The following is a 15,865-nucleotide window of genomic DNA, read 5'->3' on the forward strand; positions in this document are numbered from 1 at the left end:
ACAAAGAACATTCAGTGCTGCTTGAGCAATTGCATTTTTTTTTCCTTTTTTTTTTTTTTCTTTAACAGTTGAGCAACGCAGGAGCAAATAGTTTTTAAAATTTGGCTCTACTGAGTTATGTCACAAAATATAACTTAACTAATCCAAAACCCAACAAAATAAGACAGTAAGGAAAGGGCTACTTTGTCTTAAGCATTCTATCATAGAAGAGAGAAAGCTGGTCATTCCAAGACCAAAGTCTATTCCATGGATGCCAGCTGAGATTTGGTTTCTCTTAGGATTCAGACAAAGTTATACTAGCAAAACAAAAACAGACTCCTTATCCTACAGAATACCAAAACATGATTTCAAAGTTCAGACACCCTAATACTCCAAGTAGAGTAAAAGCTGAACATTTCTCCCCTTAACTCCATTGTTAACTTGTAAAGGAGTAGTACTTGTTCTGTGTTACATGGCACTGCTACTAAAAAAATGGCTGAGCAAAATAAAGCCACATACTGCCAGAATTCTTTACAGACTGGATTCCAAATTCAGGAACAGGTTAGGAGAAATGGCTCTGTCGTCATTTCTGCTTTGCCACATGAACTCTGAGTCAACCCATCCCTCCACCACCAATGCTCTGGACCACTCCTCCTCCATAGGGAAAGAATAAAAGTAGAAGAAGAAGCAGTCCCAAATTTTCTCTCGCTCCTACACCAAAAAAAAAAAGAAGCAAACAGATGAGCTTCACATCAACATTTAGTTTTGTGTGTCATCCAAACTACAAAGTTGCTCTGCAGATACTAAGCAGATACTACAGCATAGCATCTTGATCAGGAAGCACTGTATTTCAACAGATGCTTCCCTCTTGGTTTTAAGAAATGAGCCAGAGTTCACTGAGAATTTTGTTTGAAATTATGAAAGGTAAATGTATATTTTTCTACTATTTGTTGACCATGATAACCAGTAAGGTCACCTACTGGATACTGACAAGTTTTTTTGTTTGTTTGTTTGTTTGTTTTTTTAAAAAAATAATAATTATTATTCACTAATGAATTGCTGTCCTTGAACTGAATGCAGCAAAGATCCTGGGTAGGGCAAAAATCACTCTGAAGAACTGATGATCACAGAATCACGGAATGGCTGAGGTTGGAAGGGACCTCTATCTAGTCCATCCCCCCGCTCAAGCAGGGTCACCTAATGCATGTTACACAGGATGGCATCCAGGCAGGTTTTGAATAACTCCAAAGAAGGAGATTCCACAGCCTCTCCAGGCAGCCTGTTCCAGTGCTCTGTCACCCAAACCGTAAAGAAGTTCTTCCTCATATGGAGACGAAACCTCCTGTGATTCAGTGTATACCCATTACCCCTTGTCCTATCACTGGCCACCACTGAGAAGAGTTTGACCCCATCCTGTTTATATTGTCACCTCAGGTAGATGTAGACGTTGGTAAGATCCCCTCTCAAACTTCTCTTCTTTAAGCTAAACAGGCCCAGACCACTTGGTCTTTCCTCATAGAATTGATGCTCTAATCCCTTAGTTGTCTTTGTGGCTCTATGCTGGACCATCTCTTAAAGTTCTACAATGCTCTTGTACTGGGGTTCCCAGAACTGCACACAGTATTCCAAGTGTGGCCTCACCACACTAAGTAGAGCTAAGTAGATGGGGAGGATCACCTCTCTTGACCTGCTGTCCACACTCCTTCTGATGAAGGCTAGGATCCCACTGGCCTTCTTGGCCACATGGACACACTGCTGGCTCATGGTTAACTTGTTGTCCTCCAGGACCCCAAGCTCCTTCTCTGCAGAGATGCTCTCCAGCAGGTTAGCCCCCAACCTGTATTGGTGCTTGGGGTTATTCCTCCCCAGGACCCTGCACTTGCCCTTGTTGAACCTCATGAGATTCCTCTCCACCCAACTCCCCAGCCTGTTCAGGTCTCTCTGAATGGCCACACAGGCCTCTGGTGTGTCAGCCACTCTGCCAAGCTTTGTATCGTCTGCAAACTTGCTGCAGGTGCACGCTGTCCCTTCATTCAGGTCATCAGTGAATAAGTTGAATAGCACTGGACCCAGTACTGACCCCTGGGATGTCACCTAGCCACAGGCCTCCAACTAGACTCAGCACCGTTGAACACAACACTCTGAGCTCTGCCATCCAGCCAGCTCTCTATCCACTCCACTGTCCACTCATGGATCCCAAGCTTCCAGCTCTTGCCCAGGAGGATGTTATGGGAGACAGTGTCAAAAGCCTTGCTGAAGTCAAGGTAGACAACATGCACTGCTCTCCTCTAATTCATCCAGCCAGTTGTCTCATCATAGAAGGCTATCAGGTGGGTTAAACACGCCTTCCCCTTCATGAATCCATGTTGACTGCTGATATTTTCCTCCATGTGCTTAGAGGTGGCCTCAAGGATGAACTATTCCATCACCTTTCCAGGAATGGAGGTGAGGCTGACTGGCCTGTAGTTTCCTGGGTACTCCTTCTTCACCTTCTTGAAGACTGGAGTAATGTTGGCTTTCTTCCAGTCCTCAGGCACCTCTCCTGTTCTCCAAGACCTTTAGAAGATGACAGAGAGTGGCTTAGCAATAACACCTGCCAGTTCCCTCATCACCCTTGGGTGCATCCCATTGGGGCCCATAGATTTGTGGGTGTCTAGCTTGCCTAAATAACCTCTAGCCCAATCCTCTTCAACCAGGGGAATATCTTCCTCTCTCCAGGTTTTCTCTGATTTCTGGTAGTGCATAGGGGCTAGCCTTAGCAGGGAAGACTGAAGCAAAGAAGGCATTCAGTAATTCCACCTCCTCTATCCGTGATCATCAAGGCACCTGCCTCATTTAGCAGTGCACCCACATTTTCCTTAGTCTTCCTTTTGCTACTGATGTATTTGAAGAAGCTCTTGTTATCCTTGATGTCTCTTGCTAAATTTAATTCTAAACAAGCCTTAGCCTTCCTCATTGCAGCCCTGCATTCTCTGACAATATCCCTATATTCCACCTACATGGTCTGTCCCTTCTTCCACATCATGTATGCTTCCTTTTTCCATTTAAGTTTTCCCAAGGGCTCATTGCCCACCCATGCAGGTCTCCTGACCTCCTTGCTTATCTTCTTTCTTGTAGGGATGCACCGATCCTGAACTTGGAGGAAGTGGTTCTTGACTATTAGCCTACTCTCTTGGGTCCCCTCTTCCTCTAGGGCCCTGGCCCAAGGGAGTCCTCCAGTTAGGTCCATGAAGAGGTCAAAGTTAGCTGTCTTGAAATCCAGGGTTGCATAAGAACCAGGGCCTGTGAATGTGAGGCAACTTGCAGCTGCCTATAGAAGGCCTCATCTGCTCCTTCCTGATCCGGTAGCTTGTAGTGAACACCTACCACCACGATGTCACCCCTGTTGGCCTGCCCTTTAATCCTCACCCATAGGCTCTTGACTTGCACTTTGTCCCCCCCCAGGCAGAGCTGCATAGATTCCAGTCGCTCACTCCCATAAAGAATAACTCCATCACCTCACCTTCCTGGCCTGTCCTTCCTAAAAAGCATAAAGCTGTCCATGGCCATATTCCAGTCATGACAGCTGTCCCCTCATGTCTCAGGAATTGTGACAGGATCACAGACCTGTAACTGCATGCACACCTTCAGTTCCCCTTGTCTATTCCCCATGCTGCATGCATTTACATAGAGGCATTTGAGTTGGGCTCCCAATGCATCTGCCTTTCTGGATGGGGCAATTATACGTTGTCCACGTGGGCCTACAGTAGCTCTCCTGTTAAGCTCTGTTCCCTCTTTAGGCTCTGAGCATCCTTTACTGGCATGAGTGGGATGACATATCATCCTGTACCCTATCGCGAGCATCCCTGACGATATCCCCCTCTGCCATCAATCTAGTTTAAAGCCCCATCAATGAGCCCTGCCAGTTCATGATCAAGGACTTTCCCCTTTGGGAAAGATGAATCCTGTCGGATGCTAGCAAGCCTGATGTCATGTAAGGCTTCCTGTCACCAAAAAACCCAAAATTTTCGTGATGACACCAGCAATGGTGCCACATGTTAATGGACGGTATCCTTCTGTTCCCGTTGCTATCAGTACTGGGAAGAATGGAGAAGATGACTTGTGCACCCAAGTTCCCAATTATCTATCCCAATTCCTTGAAGTCCCATTTGAATGCTCTCGGGCTATGCTTTACCATTTTTCCTCCCAGATGTAGGACTAGTGATGGGTAATACTCTGAGATCAAACCAAGCCGGGAAGTCTCCTGGTGACATCTGTAACCCAGGCCCCAGGAAGGCAGCAGACTTCTGTTAGAGGATGGTCCTTCGGTATATTGGACCGTCTGTTCCCTCTACTGTGGAATTACCACAACCAAACCGCACCTTTTCTTCCTCCTGCCTGTGGTTTTGATACAGGGGGTTAGCCTTTCTGACGCTGGCAGTATCTCTGGTGGAGGGGAATCATTGTTTTCTCCACTCATCAGTTGCCTTTCAGCCTCCAGGGCCTAGTACCTGTTGCTCAGGTCTACATGATAGGGTAAGATGGGTGAAGGCAGATTTGTCCTGCCACCTCAAGCCTGGACTTGTTTCCAATCATTCACATCTTTGCAGCTTCTGCCTTGTGTCTGCTGAGGGACTGGTACTGCATTCCCTTCTTGTTGGGGAATTCCTCGTGCCTTTTCTTGTTTAGAAGAGACCAGAGCTTGGCACCACCATTCTCTCTCTCTCTTTGCATTCCAGATGCTCCTCAATTTTTCCACCTCTTCTTGGAGCTCAGCTACCATGCTCACATCTCATGCCACCTGCTCACATCTCATGCAATTGCTACCTCTGCAGCTGCCCAAAGGCAGTGTGAAGCTTTGGCACTCCCAGCAGCCTGACAAGGGACTTTTTCGGTTTGGGTCCCCACCTCCTTTTTAGCAATGTGATCGTGGCCTTTTGCCGACCAGTTGCCATGACCAGTCTCTCACAGAAGCTCACCACTGTGACCTAACCACACGAACTGCTGCACAAACTACCGCACTGTGCCATGACTGCCCCTGGTCCAGCGGCTGCCTTTGCACAACAGTGGAGGGGCCCTCCTGGCTCCACCAACGCCTTGTCAACCACTCTTGCGAGAGCTGCCAGGTCCTGGCAGTTCCCTTGAGTGGCCTTGAAGCAGAATCTCCCCTGCCCGCCACGATCCCCCGCTCCGCTGCAGAAGGCATCTGCCCCGCAGCTGATCGCCTGATCATAAAATGATCATGACTCATTTTAGCGTTCTTATACTCAGCCAAGCTATTAGCTACAATCTAATGTTTGCAGTATGTAACCCCTACAGAGACAGTTGTGATACGGATATTTGGGTGATCGCACATCTAAGAACAGCTGGAACAAAAAATGTTGTAATGCCAACAAATTCAGTCTTGAGTGTAAAAAGGCTTAATGAAAGTCAACTACAGTGAGCAGCCATTTCCTCATCTGAGATGCATCTATTCCTTTGTTTCAGCAAGAAAATTCCACCTTTTGTACTTTTTAAAGAGCATTAGAAAACCATGTTTTCTATAACATGAGTAAAAGTATATTTTCTACAACCTTTTCAAGGCTTTCTTTTCTATATAGCAAATTAAGGATTAAAAGAAGGAATGGGGAGGCAGAAGTTAATATGCTAAACGCTAAATGGCATAGGTCTGTGTTGGTATTATTTTAAAACAGAAAGAAAAATATATATGATGCTTCAAAACACTAGGAAGATATATCAACAGTGCAGTTTTTCACTGCTGCAAATACATTTACAGAAGTCAGAGGTTCTAGCAGACTAATGCTGTTCAAAAGAAAAATACGATACACAAGATTTGTCTAGAATATATTCTTTATTATTTGCAGTCTGTGTAAATTTTAATACATGATTGAATTTCTACATCATTTTCTCAGTTTCAGCACATCCTGGTCTTTTCCAACCAACCTAGTCAATTGCACCTTTATTATGTACAGTCAGAATTTATGAAATATTGCATATACATCTACGAACTTAGAAAAACAACACGCAAGGTAAATTGTTGCCATTAAACTGATACAAAAGTTAGGTAAAAGTGTCAATCCCCCTTTAGCGTGTTATGACTTTTCACAAGTATCAGATGTCAAAATGCACAACTTAAAATGCTTCTTGTTAAAGGCACTTACTGTTCTTTAAATACACTTTCAAATTTATTTCTATTGCATCAAGAAGTGTATCTCCTGGATCATACTTTCATAACACAGCCAAACAGCCCCAAAAGGCAGCATTAATAAAAGGAAAAAAGAAAAGGTTTTCATCGTGTTAAAGTATTAAGGTACTAAGAATTAACACAAACTTTTAAACAGGATTTGGTCCTTGTAAAACAGGCAACAGTATTTAGGCAATAGTGATTTCTTTTCTTAGATGCTAACAAAATAATATCCCCAAAAAATGAAGTCTTCCAGTTTCAGCGTATGGATATGTCTAAGTTGTGTAGCATACCAACTAATTATCCCCAACAAAAATATAGCTTCTCAAGACTAACTGCTGCTCCACTTTGGCTGTGAAAGAAGAGAACCTCAAAACAGCGTTATACTTCACATACTAGAAAGCCTACAGTTCTGTGTCTCTGTATCTGGATGGCTGTGCATAGTACCCCTTTTTAGAGTGGTCTGATAGCTGCCGGCGGTACTCTTCCTCCTCCTCTGCATCGCTGCCACAGCTGCCACGATTCTCTAGGTAAGGTCTGGTAGGAGGTTTCTGTGGTTCTGGAGGACGGCAGCTAACACAGCAAGACAAGGGAAAAAGAGAGAGTTTAATTCTACTCTGAAAAGCTGAAAAAAAAATTATATCCAATATTGATTTTATGGCCACATACAACCTAGAAAGGCACATGGAGCAAATTAAGCCCCTCTTAGCCCTTTTTACATCATTTGCATAGCCATGGTAAGCCTCCACAGAGGCATCTGATTTTCAGCAAGCCAGAGCTTCACGTTCTGATTTGACCCACTCAATATGCCTGGAAGAATGACAAATTTAAAAGTATTAACTGCTCCACCACTCATCCACCCTGTTCAAGAGCTTTACAGTGCTTTATTCCCCCAGCACAGAAGTTTTCAGTCTCCTGCTGCTACCCCCAACTGACTGACATTTTCCTCGCACTTTTTTGCATCATTCTTTCTATGCCTGCTTCCTTTTTATGCATCTTCAGTCTCCTTTCTCAAGGTCTGAAGACTTCTTGTGTGACGTTTCTTGAAAGCATTCTCTCCTCATTCAAGGTTCTTATTAGGGCTCTTCTTCTTAAAAAATAAGCAGAAATAACCCCTATGTTTGCTATTTATACACTGCAATGCTACCCATTTACAGTGACACTAAGCAGATATACATAGATAAAATCTGCCAAGGAAGGGCATTTCCCCAGTTTCAAAAGCCACAATTTTTGCAATTCCACACTGTACATAACTAAGATGTTGCCCTCTTCCCATACTGCCTCTGTGCTCGGAAACTTCCTCAAGGTCAGTCATTAACATTTCTCCAACATGGCAACAGCACTGATTCCTGCAATTAAGCAAATAACTCTGGATATACAGTTAAAGTTGACTTTTTTTTACTACTTCTTAAAAAACTTGTAAACCACCATAAAAAGTATGCTGTTTTGAATCCAGCAAGAAAACCAGTAATTATTACTTTGTTTTTAATTTTTGCATTTTAAATTATATACTATGACATCAAAGGATTTGACTCTTTAGAAAGAAAATGTCCCACTTCTATTGGTTGTAACTAAGAAGCAAGAGAAACTCAGAGCTCTGCAGAGAAGAAAGCAAAATCTATCACAGTGTATTAGCTCCCGCATAGGTGACAACCCAGGGGTAAACTGACACCATGATCAGACGATCCAGAACTCACTGAATTTTAATGAAAGACGCTCCAACTTTCATGAGACTCCAGTCAGATTAAAAAAGAGAGTTCCCTCCTCAGCTGAGTGACTAGATGAGTGACTTCAGCAAAGTTTCATCCTTGGTTTTCTTACCCACACAATAAATCTGCAGTTGACTAAGCACTTAGGTAATTAAGTGTTAAGTAATTACAGTGTTTCTTCCTAGGTAATTCAAATACTATGAAGAAACTAAAAAAAAAATCCTAAAAACAAAAAGTTCATTGAAGTTTTGCCCTACCTATACAGTAATCTTGGTGGCACCACAACAAAGCAATATACCAAAGTAAGATTGTTTTTTATGAAAAAAAATGGCAAGATCAGTTCCTTGTTGCTGGTGAAGTAAACAATTCAGACAGAATACTTTAAATTGGATATACCTTACCTCATGGGTTGGGGCCAGTTCTGTTCTGACTTCTGTGTTTTGACAGGGACAGCATAAATATCCGGGTGCTTCTGGGCTATTTCAAGCTTTAAAAAAAAAGTTGGAGAAAATAACTGTTCTTTTTTAGTCTATCCATTAAGAAATCATAGACTGTAGATCTAAGCAGGTCACAGCTACATCTGAAACAATTAAAGCACAAACGGAAAACTATTCCTACAGCTGCATGATCTTTTGCTAGAGTACTAATTAAAACTACATGTGAAAATAATGGAGTGCCAAGAGCAGGAGGGTTTTCAAAAGACAGTTTGCTATAGCTACAATAAGAAGCCTAAAAAAATATAGCCTCTTTTTAAATCCAAATCTTTATATTCTATGAAAGAAATGATACTTCTAGTTGTGTACGTTACCACAACTCTCCTCCCAAAATCAACACATCAACACAATGCAAGTGCAAGATTTTCATTTTCAGGATGCAGGCTGTTTTGCATGCTGGAAAGTACAGCAAGGGGAGAATGCATCTCTTCGTACCCTGGCATTCTGGGCCTCTTGTAGCTCTTGCATTCTTTGAATCTTTGCCTTCTGATTCATCTCCTCAAATATTTTGACTTTCCTCTGTACAGATTTTGGAGTATTTTCTTGTTCACTTCCTTCCTCTTCCAACTTTTCCTCCTCTTCCTCTGCAGCTGGGACTGCTGGCTGAGTGTTTCTTAGGATAGGCCGTCCAAAAGCAGGTTTCGCAGAAACAGGTGGTGCTGCTTTAACTGATGCAGTTGAAGTCTCACTGCTGGCATTGATGCTACTTGTTTTGGAGTCAGAGTTTTTGGGGATGTCATATTGATCCTCTTTGTTTTGTAACTTCCCCTAGAAGTATTAAAAATGTAAACTATGTTTACAATAGCAATTTCATGACTTTTCTTTTCAAATGAAGGTTTAATCTGAGATTAATCATTTTCCCTATGTATTTAATTCATAGTTGATTCTCATCCAAAGTAACACTTGAAAAGGTATTTGAACTGCTGCAACATTTTGGCCATACATTCATAAACTACACATCACCCTATAGAAGAGCAGCACATTTAGATGTATTTGTACAGTTCTATGAAGAGCACCAGAACTATAACATGTCACAGGGGACAACACAGAGAATAAGTACCTCCCAGCTGATTTGTCCATCCTGCCTACCACAGAATACCATTCCCTAGAGTTTAGGAGTGCACAGAACCATGCCTGTTTTCTATTCCACCATTATTTTCCACACATTTGTCTGACTCTGCCCAGTCTCCATTGGCAAAGCACACTGAATGTATTTTGAATGCAGACTGCAAGGGCACCCACCCTCATAAAGAAAAGACTTTGGGGTAAGGAGAAATCAGGTGTAGAAGGAGTAGAATTTAGACTCCAAGCACTGTTTTTTTTGTTTAGTTTAGTTTTGTTTTCCACGTATCATTTTGGAGCAAGGTTTGCATAGCCAGTTAATAATTTCTAGGGATGGGGACTGATTTCAGAGACGCTAGATTCTGATTTTGCACTTCACAATAATGACCATCAGATAATACTTTTCCTGATGATTAGCTTAGATTTGTTTTTGCTGTTCTAAAAAAGTGTCTTTCAATTAATTAGAATAAACAAAGAGGAGTGTAGTTCCTTTTCCAAATATAGATCACATGCATTTGAAGACAACTAATCCCTTTTCTTACTGCTAGGCTCTGTAGCCCCTTCCTTCATCCTTTCTCTCTCTCTCCACATTTTTCTTGTTTTCTAGTATCTGATCATTCTCCTCGCTTTTCCTGATGTGCCACCCTGGAATTTCTCCAGAAAGCAAACTATGTATTCAGATCTGTTTCTACAAATTTACCTTAGGTGGTTCTGGCTTGAATGCTGGAGGTGGACTAGGTTCTCTAAGGATCTCTCTGCTACCAGCTTTCCTCAGCTGAGCTCTTGGTTCCGAGCTAAGTTTCCTCATGTTCTGCAGAAGAAAATAAGAGGTAAAATCACAGTAGTATCCAGTACTCAACCATTTTTGGTCTCTTTGAAGTTTACTAATTTGGGAACGGTAACTGAGAGTCAGGTGACTGACAGCAATCTGATCACAATCACTGCAGATATAATTGTCAAGTACAAGGTGATGAGACATAATCAGGAAATCTATACTGTTAGGCAGAAAAGCAGAGTTATTATTACTTTTGTTCTACACTAGGTACTTCTGAAACACTACTACATAATGCTGCAGTTTAAAGAAACTGCAAGAGAAATCTCCTTTTTATTCCTACGCCACACATACTGGGCTTTTTTCATGAAGTCCAGAACCCAGCCTTGTTGAAAATCTAGGCGCCTCACCTCCTCGTGATGTGCAGGTTCAGAGGACCGGCTAACAGATGAAATCCTTGGTTCATCCATGGTTTCATCAAGTTCATTGTCGGTGTATGCACCTCCTTCACCATCTGTATCTTCTAAGTCGCTGATCAACCGACTATCACAACTCAAATAGTCAGCGCCCATGGCAGTAAGGTAAGACATGCGATCGTCTGCATCATCTTCCATACCATCCATCTACAGAAAAGTCATTAAGAATTAAGGAATAAAGACTAAAGAGTTAAGGATTAGAGACTAATTAGGTATCAAAGTCATGCTAAACAGCTCCTTAAAAATGATCTTGCAAAACCAAAAGAAATCTTAATGCAGAATCTTAAAGGAAAGACCTGTAAAAGTCCTCTTTGCCACTTTCCCTAAGCCACAGCATTAGTGATGAAAGCTCCAAATTATAACAGAAAGAACAATACTAGATCAGTTTGGGTTACAAAGACAGACATTAACCCACTCCTTGTCCAATTTACCCAGTGTAGGCAAACAAAAATTTGAACAGTTTTTCCTGCAAGAAATTATCCTGAGATACCTGTATTGCTTAGTGTGGACTGACTGCTTACCTTTCCTTCTGATACCCATACTGCTTCACCTTGCTGTTGCTGAATTGTGTCTTTCAGACTACCATACCAGCTGTCATTGGCTGAATTCAAATTGATGGTGGCTGTAAAAATTGAATGAAAAAGTATATATACACAGCAAATGCAACGTGGTCATTTATTTGGTCTTTTCTGTTTAGCTTTTTGTTTTAGTACGATGAGAGTGTTAAACAGATACTTCATTTAGATCACTGACTTAAAGTATTTTTATTTTATTGTTTGTCCACACCCCAAGCTTATTAACTGACTTACTCATTGCCTTTGAATGACAGTATGCTGATTCTCAATTTCTTTTGTGTTATAATTTGGCAAAACAAGGAACTTTGAGAAGTCAAAGAGATGGCTCATCACTGTACTTTCACATCCATTTAGTTCCAGCCCACACATGAGTTAATAATATACAGAGCAGTAAGTGGATGCCTGTGAGAAACTAAGTTGTGTTTTTACAGTTTTTGCAGAATTACTTTTCTGTAGGCCAAGGTAGTTGTGTAGTCATAATAAGGAGAAATGTTAAGTACATAAGTAGACAGTAGGAGGCCTCACAGTTCCAAAACAAGGTAAAAGATTGAGAAAAACAGGATGAGCAGTGTGAGAACAGTAAAACAAAGATCACAAGTTCTCAAAACATAGGAAATGAGAAATTAAAGGGTTGAAAAAAAGAAAAATTGTACATATACGGTATAGAGAAGTGTCAAGTAGCTTGTGAAGCTGAAGTACTCAGCCAATGAGGAAACAGGGGAGGTGATCAGGCATTGGGTAATAGGGAATAAAAGGCTATGATTTGTTTACTAAAATGCGCTCCTGATTGGCAGGACACCCGCCATTGCAATCATGAATAAAATAGCTTCACAGAAGAGCCTGTCTGAAGAAAATTACTTCAGATTTTTCTCACATACGAGTTAATACATGTGAGAAAGTAATACATGTGAATAAGTGGATGTCTGAGACTTACACAGTTGCATCCACTACTCTCTTGGTAAGCAGGTTTGACACACTTTCTTCCTTACCTGTGAAGAGGTGGGAACAATTTTTCTTCAGCTTGTTTGCTTGCTCATAAAGCTTCCTTGAGCTCTTGTTAGATGTGGAGCATAACCTTTGTCTCATGATTTTCACACCCTGCTTACTGTCTGGGTTAAAGAAGACTACAATTGGAAACCACTGGGTATAATTTAGGAGATCCACTGCTTTAGGAGTCACATCCAAGAGAGCATGTTTATCCTGTAAACAAGAAAGCTCAGTCAGTGTTCTGCCTGTGGGGAACAAAGGGCAGTGAACGGAACATGGCACCCTAGGAAAACTAGGATGCTTTCCTCCACAAGACCATAACATTTGGGATTTTTTCCCCCAGTTACATTACATTCAGAAGCCACAGCAGGCAACCTTTTCCCTTCAGCTCCATTTTTCTGAACAACTTTTGCCTGAATGTCCACATTCTTATGTTAATTAACTAATTCTCCTGTTAAGTTAAATGTACGGATTCCACTATATATTTATATTTTAAAATAAGTTGTGAATTTAACTAGCTTTTCTCTTTACCTGTCCATACCACAGCTTCCACTGCCACAACTTTTCTGGGTGCTAACTGTGGCGTTTTACCTACACTTAGTAAAAAGTAGAAGTAAATCTCAATTTTTTTTTCTTTATATATATATATATATGTATATATATATATATATATATATACTCCTTCTCGGCTACTTCTACGGTCAAGATGAATGGGATGTGTGCTGTGGTGGGGCATGAACTCTGTACAGACTTCTGTGGGACATTTTAAACCCTTTGGTACTGCTTTTATTGGGTTCAAGGTAATAAGAAGCACAGTACATTCCTTAGCCTACTTTTTAAAGTGCTTTAATTACAACCTACCTATTTGATCTCTAAACAGTATTATGAAAACAGTCAGTGCAGTCCCAGTACACATCACTTTGCTTTAGAGTTACCACTGTATGAATTGAATGGGAAGTGATTGTGACAGCTGTAAAAAATGCTACATTTCTGATGGCAGTAAGGGCAAGTAAAGCATTGCATGACAGTAAGACCACCCTGGCAAATTCAAGAAGCATACAGTACAAAGTAGATATGCCTCTGCTGAAATTCAGAAAGGACTATATAGGACAGATAGGAGAATCTAATTTCTAGTGTCAGGTTCACCTTCTCATTTAGAGGACAGCTACCAGAATCATAGAAATTCTTCCTGAACACATTTCAAGACAGCCTTACCATTAAGCCAACTCTGCTTATCACAGAAATAGATGTAGTGAAGATTTGAGGACTCTCAAGTTTTAGGAGCAAACAAATCAAACAACTTCCCTTTAAGTATAAGCAATTTTCATGGAGAAATACTCTACCTGTTCAATGATTTGCCTCACAGTGTTCAAACGCACTACCCCAGTTGACTTCTCTGAACCTGCATCTCTGGGCTCCGTCTCTGCAAAGACAACATTTTAGTTCATCTATAATAGCAGGGAGGCTATGGTTATCAAGTTAACCATTCTCTCATTTAAGGATGATGAGGAAGCTAGGAGGAGAGCTTACTTGCTGTCTGGTATAGGTGAGGCAAATCGTTTGACAACTTCTCCATAGCAACATCTGCAATAGGGCCAAATATCACAACAGGTCTCTTAAAACCAGCTGAAAGAAAAATATTTGGAGAGAAGATAAGCAGGGTAAGATTGGTTTTATACCTACACATAAAGCAGCAAAAAAGATCTTCAGCTAGTACACAAGGTTAGGAATTCATTGAAGATACCACTAAAAACATTTAACAGATTTTATTTCTTTAAAGTTTGTGCAAGAGTATAATTCATTTAGAAAGTTATCAGCTGAGAAGGCGTATTTAAATTTAACAACTTTCTTATTCCTCCTAATGATGACAGTTTGAGAGGATTCTACATTCTAAAAATACAGTGTATCTTCAGCTATCTTTCCATCCAGCAAAATAGCATGAACCCTGACCTAGTGGGATTTGTGTGAATAAAGATACAAATGCTATATCACGTGCAGAGTAGCCTAAAGAAGCAAAAGAAATGCATAATTCTGTTATGTTTATGTCAAAACAACTGTAAGCATAGTCCTTACAGATTAGTGGGTGAATGCCATCCCATTACTCAGTCTTCATCTGAGAGTTTCTTTAAAATATGTTTTACTGTGTTTTATTTTTTTTCCACACAATACTATCATGTGCAAATATCCAGGAAATTATCTCGACTTGCCCAACGTCACCAGCAATATAGCTAATTTAGAATGAGAGCATCCAGAAGAGATGGATGACATCAACCTTAATGACATCCGGACAATCTACTAAAGATACTTGGCTTTTACTTTCTCTCAACATACTGTTAAGTGGTGCTTATGAGCAAGGTAAAGATGGTGATTCATCTCAGGCACATGGATGGTACTTTCCAAGCTAGACACACAGAAGCTGAAGAAACAAACAAAAAAAAACCCTGCTTGTTCCTTCCCTTATTTTAAACCTTTAAATTGGCATGTGTAATTTAGAGGCAAAGGAGAAGAGCAGTTTAGAAAACATAGAAAGGTTTCCTCTTAATGTAGTTAATAGCATCCAGAAATCTGCAGTCTGATAAGAACATTATCCCTTTCTGTGGTTCAACTCTAACACTTAAGCCCATGTTGTTCCAAATCACTTATTTAGCTAAGCAGACTAAATGATGCTAAAACCACCAGCAATAAATAGGCACCTGGTTCAGAGCAGTCTCACTTACCCTCACGCAACTGAACTCTCTCATAAGCTGGGAATTTTGTGCTCACGGATACAATAGCTGTCAGATCTTCACGACTTTTCCTCAGATTCTTTTTCCCTCCAGATCGCTGGCCACGTGTTCTCCAGAAGTCTGCCCTGTCACTTGAGCCATCTTTTTGAGCATTTTGAACACTGGCCATCTGCTCAGCTCTGACAGAGAAAGCACAGAGATCATTTGTACAGATCTAGTCAAAAAGGGCAAAGGATCTTTCACTGAAGAGCTGGGCTTTGAACTTGTAATCGGTAATTTGCCAGCCATGAACGGGAAGTAGAAAAATACAGGAATTCAGGTTCCTTTGCCTTGGGACAAACCCAGTTAGAGTCAAAATGATGATCCAATTTGCCAGAGCTACGAGATTGCTGGATCAGCTCACAGGTCTTAAGCTGAAAACTAATACAAGTATAAATAAAATACTGCAAAAGTACAGAGCTGGTGAGAAACTGATGCCCTGAAAAGTTACTTCCATTATTATCTTCTCCCTTAGACCTCTTCAGTTAAGTCACTGCAGCATAGAAATCAGGGCTGGTTTGGTAAGATCAATTACCAGCAAGGACAGAATTTACTAACCAGGAAAGGGGCAGGAGAATCTCATAAGAAGCGTATTTCAGGAACTTCTGTATGATGTAATTTTGAGCTTCTATTTTTTTTCTTCACCATAAAATCATGACCATACTTAAGGACTGAAAGCCTACAGTCTAAAAATAGCCTTAACTGACTTTTTTGCTGATGAATTTTAATTCTCTTACTCAATGCACAAATTATGGACACTTGTTTTTATATTACAGTAACTTCTATTAGAAAACTATAATTTAAGCTAAAACCACTGATGTGTTTTACTCTGTACTTATAAAAATAAGTACTATGGGTACCAAGAAATATTAGTTTGGAATAC

The 15,865-nt window shown here is 40.8% G+C and overlaps 1 protein-coding gene across 7 annotated transcripts in view; it reads right to left on the reverse strand.

Annotated features, from left to right (window-relative positions):
• Positions 1–5,790: 5,790 nt before the first annotated feature.
• Positions 5,791–15,865, reverse strand: part of TJP2 (tight junction protein 2) — a 65,722-nt gene continuing 55,647 nt past the window's right edge. For all 7 annotated transcript variants that reach the window (XM_084504913.1, XM_084504916.1, XM_084504914.1 and 4 more), the window contains 10 exons: positions 14,935–15,122; positions 13,748–13,843; positions 13,561–13,640; positions 12,220–12,430; positions 11,177–11,277; positions 10,590–10,802; positions 10,108–10,218; positions 8,781–9,113; positions 8,253–8,338; positions 5,791–6,715 (listed from right to left, as the gene is read on the reverse strand). In XM_084504913.1, coding sequence (XP_084361039.1) covers positions 6,547–6,715; positions 8,253–8,338; positions 8,781–9,113; positions 10,108–10,218; positions 10,590–10,802; positions 11,177–11,277; positions 12,220–12,430; positions 13,561–13,640; positions 13,748–13,843; positions 14,935–15,122 — 1,588 coding nt within the window. In that variant the 3' untranslated portion in view covers positions 5,791–6,546. The remainder of the gene's footprint in view (positions 6,716–8,252; positions 8,339–8,780; positions 9,114–10,107; positions 10,219–10,589; positions 10,803–11,176; positions 11,278–12,219; positions 12,431–13,560; positions 13,641–13,747; positions 13,844–14,934; positions 15,123–15,865) is intronic.

This window comes from Aythya ferina, assembly GCF_964211825.1.
Source record: "Aythya ferina genome assembly, chromosome: Z".
Lineage (NCBI taxonomy): Eukaryota > Metazoa > Chordata > Aves > Anseriformes > Anatidae > Aythya > Aythya ferina.